The sequence below is a fragment of the Mustela lutreola genome, chromosome 4, assembly GCF_030435805.1.
Source record: "Mustela lutreola isolate mMusLut2 chromosome 4, mMusLut2.pri, whole genome shotgun sequence".
Classification (NCBI taxonomy): Eukaryota; Metazoa; Chordata; class Mammalia; order Carnivora; family Mustelidae; genus Mustela; species Mustela lutreola.
Window position 1 is genome coordinate 194,205,418 of NC_081293.1, and position 16,716 is coordinate 194,222,133.

Below are 16,716 nucleotides of genomic sequence, written 5' to 3' on the forward strand. Positions count from 1 at the left end.
CCAAAATTCCACTCCGAGGTATATGCCCAACAGAGAGGCACAAATAGGTGTTCACAGACATGAACAAAAATGTTGATGGCTAAATTCTTTCTAGTAACTCCACACTGAAGATATCCATGTGTTTAACACTGGAGTGGACACACAAAGAGAAGTAGATTATACAATGTAATATCAGACAAGAAAGAAAATGAGCAATCTACAACCTGGTATATACTGCTAAATTCAATTCCATGGATGAATCTCAAGCAATTCATTGGGGAGAGCAAGGTGACCACATTTGGGAAAGGACCCTGTGAGAGCTTATGGGTTGCTGGCAAGGATTTCTTTATAGATCTGCATGGTGATTACACAGTTATGTTCATTGTCGAGATAATTTCTGATACACTGTGTTTGTGGTTTGTTCACTTTTCTATTTACATGTAAAACCTTAATAAAAATGTATCAAAAATGTTTTCAATGTAATACTGCAAATAGATGGTACTATAGATGCCATCATTTCTACACTGTATTTTCCACAAAGTAAATTAAGGTTGCATTTTTATTCCTACGCATTATACACCTTAGTTGTGAAATGGATAATGCATTTTTTTGTAATGGCCATCTTGGTTTATTACTGATGATAAAGCAAATTGTGCTGGTACAAGCTCAGATTTGCAGTCAGTCAAGAACATTTTGCATCATAATTCAGTTAGTTATCCTATTAGGTCTCTCTTCCAGCTTTATGTAATTGACAAATTTCATAAGCATGTCTTCCATGCCTTAGATAATAAAAATATTAAAAATGACAGTGTACAGGATGAAAGCCTGTGGCACATCATTAGGGAGCTCTCTTCAAGTTGACATAGTCATTAATCAACATATTTGGGGCATAATTATTAACCAATTTTGAGTGCTCCCAAAACTGTTATCTTCCAGACCACAATTTACCATTTTGTATTTATCAGAGATATTGCCAAATGCTCTGCTAAAATCAAGTTAGGCATATATCTATGGAATTTACTGTGTTCTAGTAACAAGAACATGTTCAAAAAGGAAATCCTTATAACCCCACGGTACTACCTCCAGTGTCACCAACCCCCCATTTCTCCTTTGTTCTAAATGCTCATAACCCACATGCCAGATTTTGAAGAAGAGCTGTCCTATTTATTTTTGTTTCTAGATTCACTAAGTCCCTTGTTTTTATGTATGTGTGCATGTAGCGGGGGAGGCTACCTTTACTTTCCGGGCAGCTCCTTTGATAAATATGAAAGAAGCTAGGTTAGATGGGTGAATAATGCCAGTGCTTTGGGGTATAGGCTGCATGTTTCAAAAAAGTTAGAGCAGCTCTACCTCTCTGCTTATGTCCCACCTTGTCACAGGAGATAATTCCTGTACTGCTCCTCCCAGGATGAAGTAAAAGTTCTTGCCTTTGTTGGAGAAGGTAGAAAAGAGAGACGAGTCGTTCTATCGTCTTGTCATCTGATAATGTCTGATAAAATCACTTCCTTTTTGTTTTGTTTCAAAATGTGCTTTCATACTCTTTTGTTTTAACATTATACAGCCATTACTTTTCCTGTATTTTAGGAATGGACTGCGGCATTGCTATTTTCACTTCTCTAGCTCACGACAGGCGTTAATTAAGGTCTGGGGCTCTCTTTTCTGGCTTCAGATCAACAAGTATCTACATTTGGTTGAAGTCTAATCTAATTCTTCTAAGTAGGTCAGACGCCACACCTTCTAGCTGTTTATGTCCCACTGTAAATAACATCTGAGCTCATTAGCAGGAAAATTTTTGCACTTCTTCAGATGCTGGTTTTGTTTTGTTTTGTTTTGTTTTATCAATGAGATAATTCTCAATTGTCTACTTTATTTTTTTTCAAATATTGCCTTTCATCAGTCTAATGATTTTAGACCAGCTTTCATTTGCACCTCAAAATACGCTTTTCATAATACTCTTCCACTACATGTTTTTCAATGTTCAGAGAGTCTTTTTAAACTTGTGGAATCATGACTTTTTTTCCTCTCAATATTGAAAAAATTTCAATCATGACTTCTTCAAATTTATATTCCATGTATTTGTTTTATTCTAGAACTTTTTTTTTTGTCCTACATTTATGTTTATTAAAAACTGACATAAACAAACAAAACCTGTACAAAAAATATCCCCAATCATGTTTCACTTTGAAATAGTAATCTTGAGAGACATTATCGCCTAGGACCCCCTCTCTTCCTCTACCCCGACCACGTCTTCCTCTTCCTCTTCCTCTTCCTCGGCCTCTTCCTGCAACAGCTTCCCTTTTCTTAGATTTCACCTTTGGTTCAACATCCACAAGTAGTGTATCCAGAGGTAAGCTGTCTGGTAGGATAAAATATCGAACGTTATTTCCTCGAATACTCAGTGTTTCCAGCTGTACTGGTTCTCTGTTCTTCAAAGTCATTTTCACAGCTTTAAGATGGGTATTCATGCTGACATCTACACCTGTGATTGTTCCATGGACCTGTGTTCCATTCTTTAATTCGATGGTTACAGTTTCGTGACTCAATTTCATCAAAAATCTTACGAGCTTCATCCTAGCGGCACCGTCGCTGTTTCGGTGGGATCGTGCACAAAACCCGACTACCCGGGTCCGAAAGACTAGGAGTATGAATGGCCGGAAACGCCTACTCCCTCTATTCTAGAACTTTTTAACCATGTCATTGAAACTCCATCTTTTCCTTGTCTACAAATTTTAACAACTTTATTGATGTATCATTAATATACACTAATAGGTACATATTTAAATTATGCAATTTGATACTTTTATATATGTTACACCTATGAAACTATCACCACAATCAAGATAATGACTATATTCACTACCCCAGGAAGGTTACTTTTGCCACTTTGTAACCCCCTTCTTAAAAAAAAAATCATTGTCAGAGAGAGAGCGGGCACCCACACAGGCAGGGGGAGAGGGAGAAGCAGACTCCCTGCTGAGCAGGGAGCCCAATGCAGGGCTTGATCCAGGACCCTGGGATCATGCCCTGAACTGAAAGCAGACGCTTAACTGACTGAACTACCCAGGCGTCCCTCTAACCCATTTCCCCCTCCTCCAGCAGGTACTGATCTGCTTTTCTTCCTGTATGTCACTTTGCCTTTCCCAAGAATCTTGTATAAATGGAATTGCACCATATGCATTTTTTTTGGTCCTTTATTTTCAGATTAATCATGTAGCCTGTATCAACGGCCATTCCTTTTGATTACTGAATAGTATTCTGCAATATGGATATACATCATTTGTTTCTCTGTTCATCTGTTGATGGACATGTGAGTTGCTTTCGGCTTTGGGCTATAACAAGGAAGGCTGCTAAGAACATCGTGCACAGGACTTTGTTATGTTCACAGGCTTTGTTTTCTTTGGGGAAAATACCTAGGAAGAGGATGGTGGGAACATATGGTAAGTAGTACAAAGAAGAAGTACCTTCCTCCATTCAGATGATTCTTTGCTCAAATCTGGGTAGTTTCTCCATACGTGTATGCTAACCATTACTCAGCTGAAGACTTTGAGGAGGTTCCCCTGCTCTTTCTTTTGCTTCTGACTCTAGCCACCTGGTTTCACAGCTCTCTCTCTTCAACTCAAGGACTCCACCATGTTCCGCCTGGGTTCTTTCTGATGCCTCAGCCTGGAAACTCTTTCAAGATACGAAGCTGGGAAGTAGGGCTCACTTCATTTTGTTCCCTATCTCAGAGATTCCAGCCCTTGATGGCCTCATATCTTAGGGTCTTGCAAACTATCATTTTATATGTTTTTACTGCTTTTTCATTGTTTCAGGTGGGAAAGTAAATTCAATCCTGATGACTCCATCTTGGTCAAAAGCCAAAGTTCTTGAATTCTAATGCATTTTGTTTTTTCCTATATGGACTTCTGTGGGAATCCTGCAATATTACCTTTCAGCTGAGTGATTCTTTCTGAGGCAATATGTAAATTGTGGATTTTCCTCTTATGGAGTTTTCTTTTTCCTGTCAATGACTATATTTTTTAATTCCTAAGATCACTTTTTGGTTCTTTATAGTATCTGTCTGTAAATGCTTTATTTTCCCTGGTTAAATCTGATCATTACTGCTGTTTTTAATGGATATATTACTTTTATATTTTTGAAAACCTGAAACATATTTATTTCCACTGGTCCTTAATGGTTCTTACATCTGGAGCTAATTTCCATTGAACTTCTGACTTTGTGGCATTTTTTTTCTTTTCTCTGATTTGAAATTTTGGTTTGCACACTCTTTTTGATAACCAGCTTCTCTGGCTCTCTGACTCTGTCTCTCACCTCTTTTTCTGCCTGATAGTTTTGTGACTATCTCTGTGCAGCTTCCCACATCCCCAGTCCAGAACCACATCTTACATGGATGACCTTTTGCCTTTGTCTGGCAGGGTTATTAGAGAATCATAAGTGTGTCACCGAGTCAGTGGTGCTGAGCTCATATATACCTGTTTTCTTCCTTTTTTAAAGAAAGATTTTATTTACTTGGGGCCAGGGGAGGAGGGAGAAGCAGACTGCCCGCTGAACAGGGAGCCCAACTCTGGGCTCCATCCCAGGACCCCAGGACCACAACCAAGCAGAAGGCAGACACTTAACCGACTGAGGCACCTGGGTGCTCCCTGTGTTCTAAGTTCTCTGGGTACAGTCTCATCTAAGCCATATTTCTAAGTCAGTAAACAGCTGTTTTAGTCTTGTTTCCCAAGCAAGTTAGTCCTGGGTCAGTCTTAATTTTCAGCCCCGACCCAGGCTTCCTTTCTCTGACACACATGGAGAGACTTATGTGTCTCAGTATTCCCCAGAAGCTGGTGGATGCTGCCTCTGTGTATTCCCCGACACTGATCCAGCCAGCCTCTGCTTTTGGTCCTACTCATTGCCTTGCATTTGGGTTGCATTTCTTTTCTTTTCTTTTCTTTTCTTTTCTTTTCTTTCTTTCTTTCTTTCTTTCTTTCTTTCTTTTTTTTTTTTTTAGATTTTATTTATTTATTTGACAGTCAGAGATCACAAGTAGGCAGAGAAGCAGGCAGGGAAAGGGAAAGGGAAGCAGGCTCCCTGCTGAGCAGAGAGCCTGATGCGGGGCTCGATCCCAGGACCCTGGGATCATGACCCAAGCCAAAGGCTTTAACCCACTGAGCCACCCAGGCGCCCCTGGGTTGCATTTCTTGTGCATGGAGATGCTTATCTTATTTTTTATCCTGGCTATGTCTTTTCAATTTTCTTTTTATCTATCTTATCTAAAAATACTATGTATTTGGAGCAGAAAGAAGCCTCCAAGCCAGAACTCATAATATGATCTTGCCTGAAAGTCTCATCTTCAATTTATTCTTTTCATCTGATACATATTTTTCATCCAGTTATTAAAGGTAGTACTATACTTAATTAAAAAAATTTTTCTACCTTTTTCTTTTAAATTAAAATCTAGGCTTATAATCTCTGGTGGTGTTACAGCCACCCACTTGGATAGTGGCATGTTTAGGCAGGAGACCTTTATCACTAGAAAAGAAATTTCAAGCCCTCTCTTGAAACACCTACTAAGTTTTCCTTTTCTTTCAGAGGTACTGGTTTATAAAATATAAAACAGAGATGGCCATTATAATTATAAGCTTTTAGTAAGTTTAGAGGACTCGTTTCATCCATTTCTCCAGGTTCTCTATTATAATTTCTCACTCAACTAACCCCAGTAGAGTAGGACACTACACTATAAACACTGTGTATCTTTATAATTCACACATACACACACACACACATGTGCACACACACACACATGTGCACACACACACATGTGCACACACACACACACACACACAATGGGTGTATTCATGTGAGAGAGAGGAAAAAAAAGAAAAAAGAGACAGAGAGGGATGAAGCGAAGTGGAAGCAGAGAGGGAGGGAACAGCATTCTCCCGTCTAGGGAACAGTAAGAGTTTTATATAAATGCACATCTTTCAGTTCATGCTAACAACTTACTAGTTATCAGCTGATATTTTTGGTTCTGTTATTTCTAAGTAAGAGTTAGTGCTGTCCTCTTAGAAACAGAGTTCATGACTATTCACTATTTCTACCTCCTCTACCTTCTCTTCAACTTTGGAGATTTTGTCCTTTGAGCTAGCGCAACATCCATTGGGAATGCATTTGCCCTCTCATACTTTCCGCAATATGTTGGGGAACACTTTTCTATACCATTTTCCTGAGGTTTTTGTGATGAAAGAGTTATCATCCTTAATCCTTGGATCAATAGAGGCTACACATTTCACAAGCTAAATGAACAAAGTAATCAACTTCCCCAAATTACACTGCTTTATAGATCAAAGAGAAATAGGAAGCTTTTCATCGATCTTTCTACCATGTTCTTCACGAAAGCCTGACATTTGCCCTCCCCTTGAGGTTAATCACTATTCTCTCCACGTGTACTTCTGCAAAGAAATAACTTTTAACTTATATTTTCCCTTCTTTTAGAATTTTGCTTCCCTTAAAGTGGACATTAAATTCTACTTTTCGAAGTAGTAAGATTAATGGGATTAAGTAGGGGTATGTTAATTGCCTCCTTATTAAAAAACTGTAATGCAGTAAAAAATGAGTAACTTGAGAAAATTTATACTGGAATTTTTTTTGAGGACTCGTTATGAGAAATATTCTAATTTCACTGGACAATTAATTGCTTACATTCACCCCTCTTCAGTCATTGCAATAATTTCATATTTACTCCAGTGACCAAATCACCTTATTGCTTTGGTAATACATACATAGAATTTTCTATGCAGTTGGCTATAGGATTTTCCCCTTAAGTTTGGAACAATATATGTAACAGATAAGAAAGTATATTTATAATCTCTTGATGATGGGGTATGTTATTATCCCAGAAATTCATCCACAGCTCCTCTAACATTTTACGGAATTCTCGGTAAAGTAGGTATGTGGATGATAGATGACTATAGGAAAATTAGGTACTACAACAGGGGAAAACAGCATATAGATAACACACACAGACAGAGACAAGTAACTCCCATTGTTAGTGAGATTATCAGAAGAGTGGTTCCAAGAAGATATTGCAGACTGGATTCCTCAGGATACAAATTCTAAGATGGAGAAGAACATGTAGGGAATTCATTAGAGAGTACTTTTGGGATGGAGACCTGTGGCAGGGAAAGGGATGAAGTGGAAAGAGGCAGAAGGAGAAGGTGAGATGCAATATAGTCTCAGTGGAGGCTTCGACCAATTCTGCAGACCACCATGACCCGCCAGGTTTCCCAAGTTGGGGCAGATGGAAGGACTGCTCTTTCCAACTCCTGGCTGACCCGTCACTGCAAGTGTATAACCACAGGAAGGGACATGCCCTTGGATACAGTGCCTTTTTTACACTCAGGAAGTTCCTCAAGAGGAATTACACTGGGCATGGAGCCTGATGCAAGGCTCAGTCCCACAATCCTGACATCATGATCTGAGCCAAAACCAGGTCAGTCACTGAAACAACTGAGCTGCCCAGGCTTCCCTCCGAACTGTTTTTATGCCTAAAATAAAACATGTACTGGTTGGGTTTAGCAACGGCTTGGAAACTGAGCAGAGAACATTAGTATACTTGAATACAGGGCTGAACAATTCAGATTCATTCAGTGCATCCATTCAAATGCCCTTCTGTTGTCTTTTGTTTTGCATTGTTTTTGCTCAGATGTTATTGCCCTCTGGCTACTTTTGAGATATTTCTCATTAGCACTGTTTTTCTGACCAGTTGATTACGGATGAGACTTGGTGTTTCTATCTCTGTATTGATCCTGCTTGTAGCTCTGAATTCCTCAGATAGCTGGGTTTACTATGTTCAACTGCTGTTTCTTCAAATGTATTTTTTAGAGGTGCTTGGGTTCCTCAGTGGGTTAAATGTTCGATCCTTGATCTCAGCTCAGTTCTGGATCTCAGGGTCATGAGTTCAAGTCCTGTTTTGGGATCCACACTGGGCCTCAAGCTCACTTGAAAACAAACAAACAAACAAACAAACTAGGGGCACCTGGGTGACTAAGTTAGTGGAGTGTCCATCTCTTGATTTTGGCTCGGGTCCTGATCTTAGGGTCCTGGGATCCAGCCCAGCATTGGGCTCCAGACTTGATATGGAGTCTGCTTAGGATTCTCTGTCTGCTTCTGTAAAGCCCCCATTTGGCCCCCACCCCATTTGTGAGCTCTGTCTCTAAAATAAATAAATAAAATCTTTTAAAAACTGTATTTTTTTTTCTGCCCCCAATCTCTACCTTCTCTGATTTTAGTTCTCCTTAGCTTGTTTGTTAGGACACTTAATATTATTCTGCCGGCCACTGGAACACTGTCCAGTTCTAAGCCTTTTATCTCCTCTGAGCTTCCATTCGAATGGTTTATGCAGCCCGGTATGCAAGTACACTAATGTTCTCTTCTCAGTTTCTAAGCTGCTGCTAAGCCTATCCAGTACATGTTTTATTTCAGGTATAAAAATAATTCAGGGAAAACCCTGAGCAGCTCAGGTGTTTAAGTGACTGACTTGATTTTGGCTCAGGTCATGATTTCAGGATTGTGGGACTGAGCCCTGCATCAAGCTCCATGCTCAGTGTGGAACCTGCTTAAGATTCTTTCTCTCTCTCTGTTCCCTCCTCTATTTCCTTCCCTGCCTCACCCCCAATACTATATATATATAAAACTATATATATAAAAGTATATATATAGTATATAAAACTAAATATAGTTTTATATATATAGTTATATATATAGTTTATATAGTTATTTATATTTATATATTTATATTTATATATAAATTTATATTGATATATATAAATTATATATAAATATTTATATATATAAATTTATATATATCAATATATATTTATATATATTTCAGAGACTTCCATAGTTTTATATATATATAGTTATATATATATATATATATAGTTTATATAGTTATTTATATTTATATATTTATATATATTTCAGAGACTTCCATTTTGTTCTCTTTGGTTGATATTTTCCCCATTAATACCTCATATTGTTCATTCAACATTTTATATTTTTCTCTCAAAGAATGGAACTAATTTATAAGCTCAGTTTTAAAGTCCTGGTCAGCTAATTTCATCATCTCTGTTATTTACAGACTATTTCTGTTGACTGAATTTTTTCTTGTTTAGGTCATTTTTCGCTTGCTCCCCCAAATGTCTAATATTTAAAAAAAAAATTATACTGGACATTAGAGATGCTATGTTGTTGAGCTTCTAAACTTTCACGGCCTTCCTTAGTGAAGTGTTGAGTTTTGTCTGCGCAAGGAATTCATTTGATTGTTGGTCAGACTGATGGGTTTTCAGGCTTGTTACCAATCTTTATTCAGATGTGCCCAGAGTAGCCTTTGGTTTAGGACTAAATTATTCTAATCTTTTTGAGATATCTGCTGAATGCCTAGCCTTGTTCAAGGACTTCTCTTGATCTTCTCCGGTGTGAGGTTAGATTACTTCCAGCCCGGGGCTCCCTTTGATGGTTGTTCATTTCATAATGACCTTTCCCTGGTCTTGTGGAGTCTTGGTCTGCAAATACAAGCTTCAGATTCATACCGAGTCTAGAGTCTAGAGGCTCACTGGTGCTTCTGTGCAGATTTCCAGAGCTCTTCCTCTTGACAGCTGCCCCCTGCACTTGTCCTACCAATGCCAGCTTCCTCAGGAGCTTTGATTTTGATACATCTCCATCTCAAGGACACTGTTGTACTCTGGGATGCTCTTTCATGTGCCATAATCCAGAAAGTGAACGAGGCAGAAAGTCAGGAAGCTGGCAGGGGTCCCCTCATGTGTTCATCTTCTCTTGGGATCAGGGATCCTGTATTGTCCATTGTCTAACCCCTACAAAGGAATTATACATTTTGTAATTTTGTGATTTTTTTTTTATGGCAGAAGAGGTGTTCTATCATAACTGATAGTAGAAACAAGCCATGTAAACATCATTAAAGGAATGATATATCTGTGATGATTTGCAAAATGATTTCTGTTATCATAGTCCTCATAGAATAAATTATTTTATTGTCACTTAAGTTTTTTATTTGCAAAGTACTATATAGATAGATAGATAGATAGATAGATAGACATAGATATAGATATACTGTATATGGGATACTTTCTTGAATACTTTTTGACCATTCACACCCATTGGTAACCAGACTCACTCAAAAAATTATATTTCCCCTTAGCACTAAACATTATGCCATATTTTCTGTAATATATCTACATGCAACCATAGTTATTTTATATAGTGGTATAAACTAAGAGTATTTTTTCCTATGTTAATGTTTTTTTTAATTGTTTTGTTATTGAATAATTTTTATAAAAGAAGTTTTATAATAATAATATAATAATATTATAATTATAATAATATAATAATATAATAATTTTTATAAAAGAAGTTTTTTATAAAATAATTTTTATAAAAGAAGTTTTATTTCATTTAGTTACTGAAATTGTTTTCCTCAAAATGTGGTTATCAAGAGGCATGGGTTATATACCTCCTAAGTGTTAGCAAATATACTACCTGAGTACATATACCTTCATTCTCATGAGTATGAGTATGCAGCTTAAGGTAAGATTAGACCTCATCTTTAGAACTACTAGTATTCTTTGAACTCTGAACTTTTTAACGCAAAAGACAGTTTAGAGTTGTATATAATTGGGTTTTGTTTCATTTATAATCTACTCAAACATAAAACCTCACATGAGGAATTAATAAATTGTTGCTTTTTTTCCTGTGATTTTTAGTTGAAGAATTCATGGTAAATTGATCAGCCCTCAGCCAATTAGACTTTGACATGTACTAATAAGATCTAATTGAGGAATTATGAAGACATTTGCTCAGGAGAAAATGAGCACATAATTGCACTATAAAGAGGTTAGAGTATCAATGTTACCCAGCTGGAAGAATATTAGTTGAAGTCCCAGTGGCATCTATAAAGGACATTCCATAATATATCTGTAGAATGTTGCACTGCTAAGGCCAATTGAAAGATGTGGCATAATACATCGTCAATTGTAGAGCTTCAACTCTAAATATCCATTTTCCTCTCTTGCCTCGACCTTCTTCAGGTGCTGGGGGATGGTCTCCATCCGACAGTGACCATTATCAATGGCTTCAGGTTGACTTTGGCAATCGGAAACAGATCAGTGCCGTTGCAACCCAAGGAAGATACAGCAGCTCAGACTGGGTGACCCAGTATCGCATGCTGTACAGTGACACTGGGAGAAACTGGAAGCCCTATCACCAGGATGGGAACATCTGGGTGAGTCATTGTCAGAAAGGCAAACACAGAACTGAGTGGCCGATTTGTGACTCCAGCCCCTCCAGGTCCTGGCGCAGTCTGGGGAGGTGAAGGTTGGGTGTGGCCTGCCTGAAGGTTGATCGTTCCATTTTTGTTTCTTGTCTTTGTGTTTTTGTCCTCTGGTGCTTGCTGACCGAGAAAAGAAATATGGGTGAAGCCCAAAAAGTGGGGAAATGGGTCTAAATCCCAGTGCGCCCTACCCCACCCCCTGCCCTTCCTAAGTGGCAGAAATGAAAACCCTTATCTTGCAAAGTGGATGTGCCCTTTCCCTGGTTTCTAGTATATTTCACAGAAAACAACATTTCCTAATAAAACTGTGGAAACCTGCAGAAAAAAAGGTAGATAAATAATTTAATGATAATAGAATAGTAGAATTTCTTTGAACACATTATTTCAAGTTAATATGTTTTTGTCTGGAGTACAGATCTGAAATGGTACAAATTGTACCAAAAAACTGGACCATGAGTTAATGAAATAGAAAGAAAAAAAAAATCCTGACTTAGGTTTTCATTCCTTATTCCTTCTCACTCTTACTTGCCTCAGACTGTTTCTGTTGAAGATATTTAGTTGAATCTTTAAAGGACAACATGTGAAAAGGTCTACTGCCAACAGGGCTTGGATGTACTGACAGGCACTGGGCAGGGGGCCGTGTACTCTGAAACATTTTACTTCCTGCCAGAAGCAAGTTCATTTTTTTTATTTTACTTTAATCCAGGACTGTTCAGATGAAGTACTGTTCACTGTGCTACTGACCATTTATGTATAAAGTGAAAAATAAGGTAGAAAAAATGGTTTTCTTTTAAAGAAAACCAAGGGAAGACCTGCCATAGCTCCGGTGCACATCAGGTACCACACTGAACATCTCCCCAAACAGTTTTAAATATTTTAAAATATTACTGGTCTTCACTCTGAGGTGTATGCACTTGTCAATATTTACCTATTCAAAGCCATAAGGAAGCCATTCATTCACTCATTCATTCATTCTTGTTGATTGAACAAATAGTTTCCTCTGGCTACAGTTTCTATCCCAGGTTAAGGTCAATGGGTCTAAATCTGGGCTATCTGTTTCAACAACCTAAGGAAGTTGTAGAGAATAAGGATTCCAGGTACACCCAGATCAATTAAACTGAATCATATATATAGTAGAAATTAGATGAATGATAATGATAACTTTTTTTGAAGACAGAGATCTTCAACTCAGGTGAAGTATTGAAATTATGAGAATGTAATTTAGAGAAGAAGGAGGGGTGATATATGACAAGAAAAGAAATGTCCCATATGATATATTATATATAATTATTGTTTTAGTGGCTTAGACCTTTATTACAGATCTGTATTCATTTTATTCTTTTATTATGAGAGAAAAATAGTTTAAACCATTCACTCTTAAAATCCCTGTTAAATTGGAAAATTTGTGTGTATCCTATCAAGGGTTCAGCACGCTTGAATAAATTTGTTTAAAATACTAGATTTTGAGGGATCTACCTTAGTTTAATTATTTTGAAAAACACCCATAACCAAAATCAGGTAAAGCCATAAATTTTAAACAAGAAGACAAAAGAAGAAGGAGTAAGAGGATGTTCACTTTTTAAGTTGTGTCCTTCACAGTATTAGGTAGAGCACCAGGAATGGTGCTGAGCTGGATTAGGGCTCAGACTTAGAGAATTTATATTTTAAAAATCCTCAAGTAATTTTTGTGGGTTGACAGACTTTAGAGCTCCTAGTTTGGGTAGGTAATCATTTCTACAGAAGTATCCATTGATCATAACTGTCCTGTAAAATCAGGATATAATGTTCTGGTAATAAAAGGGCCTACAGTGGCACCTCAGTGGCTCAATTGGTTAAGTATCTGTCTCTTGATCTCGCATCAGGTCTTGATCTGAGGGTCATGAGTTCAAGTCCTGTGTTGGGCTCTATGTTGGGCAAGTAATCTACCTTTTAAAAAAGTCCTCCAGAGCTGTTCTTTAGGAATAACTTTTATCAAGCCATGATTGTAGGACAAAAGCAGTTGTATATTGAGATGGATAAGCTGTAGGAAGCAGCGAGAGGGCTTAATGTCTCTTTATGGAAAGTCTTCATCTTACAATTAAGATGATTCAAACTCTCAAGCCCAATTTGTAGGAAAGTGATTTTCAGCTGTGGATATACAATAAAATAACCTAGAGAGCTTTAAAATATATGGATTTCTGGGTCCTACCCCCAAAGATTTGGTTTAGTTGGTCTATGGTACAGCCTAAGCATGAGGATTTTAAAGTTCCTCAGGTCACTGTAACATACAGCCAACTCGGAGAACCATATTTTAGTTTGTTTTTTGGCTCATAGGTAAGGTGGGCATAGAGGAAGTTTATTGTAAGATACAAACAAATAATAGAAAATTAGAAAAGACCTTGCTCAAAATTTAGCAGAGAGAAAGAGATTGACCAAATAGACCAATCAACTGTGAATAGACAATTAAGGCTCAGATCACAAATGCTTCCAGTAGAACATTCCTTATTTGCTAACTCTCTTAAAAGCAGATTAGCATGTTGGTGATATTATTTGAGGGCTACAAACCAGACTCCAAAAAATCTTCCACATTTCTTTTTTTGTGAGGCTTTCATTGCATGAGTGAGAGTTGCCAAATCCTCTCCTATCACAATGCACAAAAGTAGTAATACAGATAGCTGGTAAAATGCAGAGGCCTTTGGGCTTTAAGTTACTTTTCAGATACTAAGCAGTTAGGAATAGTTCATTCTGACTAAATACAGAGACATAAGTTCAAAGAGCTGAGAAAGGTAGAAGTTTCCGGGGTGACTTAGGACTCTCTGGGTTTATTTAAAATGCCAGGTGTAGAGAGAGAGAGACAGGACCTCATGATGGAAATAACCACACACCTTGAAGGTAGGCTTCATCTCCGGGCACAGCTCTCTGCCTTTTCCCATGGTGTTAAGGATGTATATTCTACTGTTTTCTTCCATTCTGGTGTTCCTTTTGTTTTTTTCCTTTCAAATCCTATCTTTTTCATTAAAAATAAGTATGTGGTGAATGATTATTTCTAGAAGAAACTGTAGTGAACCAATGATGAAATTTCAGAAATCAAAACAAGGCTGAGATACAAACTACATACTGTGAAATGTTTTATTTTAAGTGCCAGTGAGCCTACAACACAATGATTACATTCCTTTAATAACCTATGACAGAAATGGGTTAATCCTCATTCATGTGAAAAATAATCCCTTGGTTTGATATATTCTAAAAGAAATAAAAGTCACTGTTTTCTAAAAATTCTTGAGTACTTTAGAGATTGTTTTAACATGTGTTAAATGATTAAAATTTAGCATTCTCAAATCTTGACCAAAAAATACACTTTGGACATAAATTTGTGAAAAACATAATTAAATATTAAATTTTCTTTTAATCTAACTACTGTTCAAGGTAATGTATATTGTACTTAAGTAAAAGAGATTTCTGGGGGTGCCTGGGTGGCTTAGTTAAGAATCTGCCTTCAGCTCAGGTCATGATCTTGGAGTCCTGGAGTCCAATCCCGCATTGGACTCCCTGCTCAGTAAGGACTCTGCTTCTCCCTCTCCCTCTGCCCCTCTCCTGCTCGTGCTCTGTCTTTATCTTTGCCTCTGTCTCTCTCTTTTTCTCTCTCTCTCTCAAAAAAAAAAATAGGTAAGATCTTTAAAAAAGAAAAAGATTTCTGATATAGTTTCGGATGGCTGTTTGATGGACAGCACTCTGTATGGTGGGAAGTTTCAGATAGCCAAAAAATGTTTAAGCTGATACAGTTACAAAGTTGTTTACCCTACCCATTCCTAAAATGATTGATTACCTGAAAAGAAGGCAAAGCAATGTAAATTCAATCACTTAAGTGTAGCTTTTAACAAATGCCAATGGTATTCTTTCTATAATTATAGGAGGGATGGACAACACAACTAATTTTATTATAAAATTGTTATTAATCTCCATATGGAGATTCTGAGTTATTCTATGACCATTGGATAATGTTAAAATAAGTTAAAAACAAAGCATCTGAATGAGAAATTATGACAATTGGATTTTAGAAGATTTTTAAAGTCATTAATCTGACTTTAGAATCTGACTTTGAAACGATAATGGCTCTTGAAAATATTCCTGAAGAATGGTTTAACTGAATATTTCATACTAAAAGATGTGATGGCTAAATGTGCTTAACCACTCAAACCTTCTCATTCCTCATTGATAATAGGAGGCATAATAGAATTCTTTATACTTTATCCACAATGCCATCTCCTTCTGACAGAATTTTCTTTCTAATGAAGAAGAAAAATCTGTGCAGATTGGTAAAATTGCCTACACCCCTGAGAAATCATTGCATTTACATAGTCCAGAAAATTGAATTTGCATACTGCTCTTGAGTTGTTTTCTGGTTACCTAAATATATCTGTAGGACAGAGAGGTAATATTCTGTATAAGCATTTCTTATCGAAGGTCCATTCAGCATCACATTAAATAAGAATTCCAGCAGATTTTTGCTATGAGGCTGCATTTAGTTTTGCTTGGGAAATTCAATTACCGGCTTTTGAATGCAGATATTTGGAGCCAAAATAGGCACTTGAGGTATTAAGAGTGAATGCCTTCTTTACCTACCATTATTGTTTTGCAGAATAGTAACATACCACAAATTTACCTATACTGTAAATGTAGGTTTTCTTTTTCTTTTTAAAATTTTTTTATTAAATGATGAGCAAATACTTATATATTACTAAAGACTTTTTAAATTGGTTTTTATCCCTTTCATTCATAGTAGGCAAGTATCAAACTGGGATCAGTAACCATTGAATATATTAGTTGGAGAATCCCACAGAACAGAAATGTTTCTAATATTTAAATTACACCATTACATATTTATCAACATAGGATAGAATATAGGAATATATAAGTTCGTAGTCTCTAAACAATATTAAATAGAATATTAATTTACTAGATAGCATAAAAACCTGTGTCACGTACATGCTTTTTTCCATACACATACTCACACAGAAAACTTCATTTTTTCTAACAAATTTGAAACATTTAAAAAAGCTGAAAAGCAAATAATAGCAGATAAATGTATTAAATTCTTTTTTTCCTGAATATCAAATCAGTAGCTTGACTATCTTCTCTACCTCCTTTTTAACCACATATCTTAGCAACTTGTATCTAAATAATAAAAGTTCCTAAAATGTGTTTGTAGGTTAACGTATAGCCAGGTGTTCAGTAAGTGAAACCCATGATATGGACTCAAAAGGCCTGAATTCGGGGTACCTGGGTGGCTCAGTGGGTTGGGCCTCTGCCTTCAGCTCGGGTCATGATCTCAGGGTCCTGGGATCGAGCCCCGCATCAGGCTCTCTACTCGGTGGGGAGCCTGCTTCCTCCTCTCTCTCTGCCTGCCTCTCTGCCTCCTTGTGATCTCT

The 16,716-nt window shown here is 37.0% G+C and overlaps 1 protein-coding gene and 1 pseudogene across 1 annotated transcript in view; one reads left to right on the forward strand and one right to left on the reverse strand.

The window, feature by feature from the left end:
* CNTNAP2 (contactin associated protein 2) overlaps positions 1-16,716 on the forward strand; it is a 1,947,395-nt gene that overhangs the window by 622,352 nt on the left and 1,308,327 nt on the right. The window contains exon 3 of the mRNA XM_059172148.1: positions 11,067-11,260. Within this exon, the coding sequence (XP_059028131.1) occupies positions 11,067-11,260 (194 nt within the window). The remainder of the gene's footprint in view (positions 1-11,066; positions 11,261-16,716) is intronic.
* Positions 2,095-2,643, reverse strand: LOC131829904 (small nuclear ribonucleoprotein Sm D1-like; annotated as a pseudogene).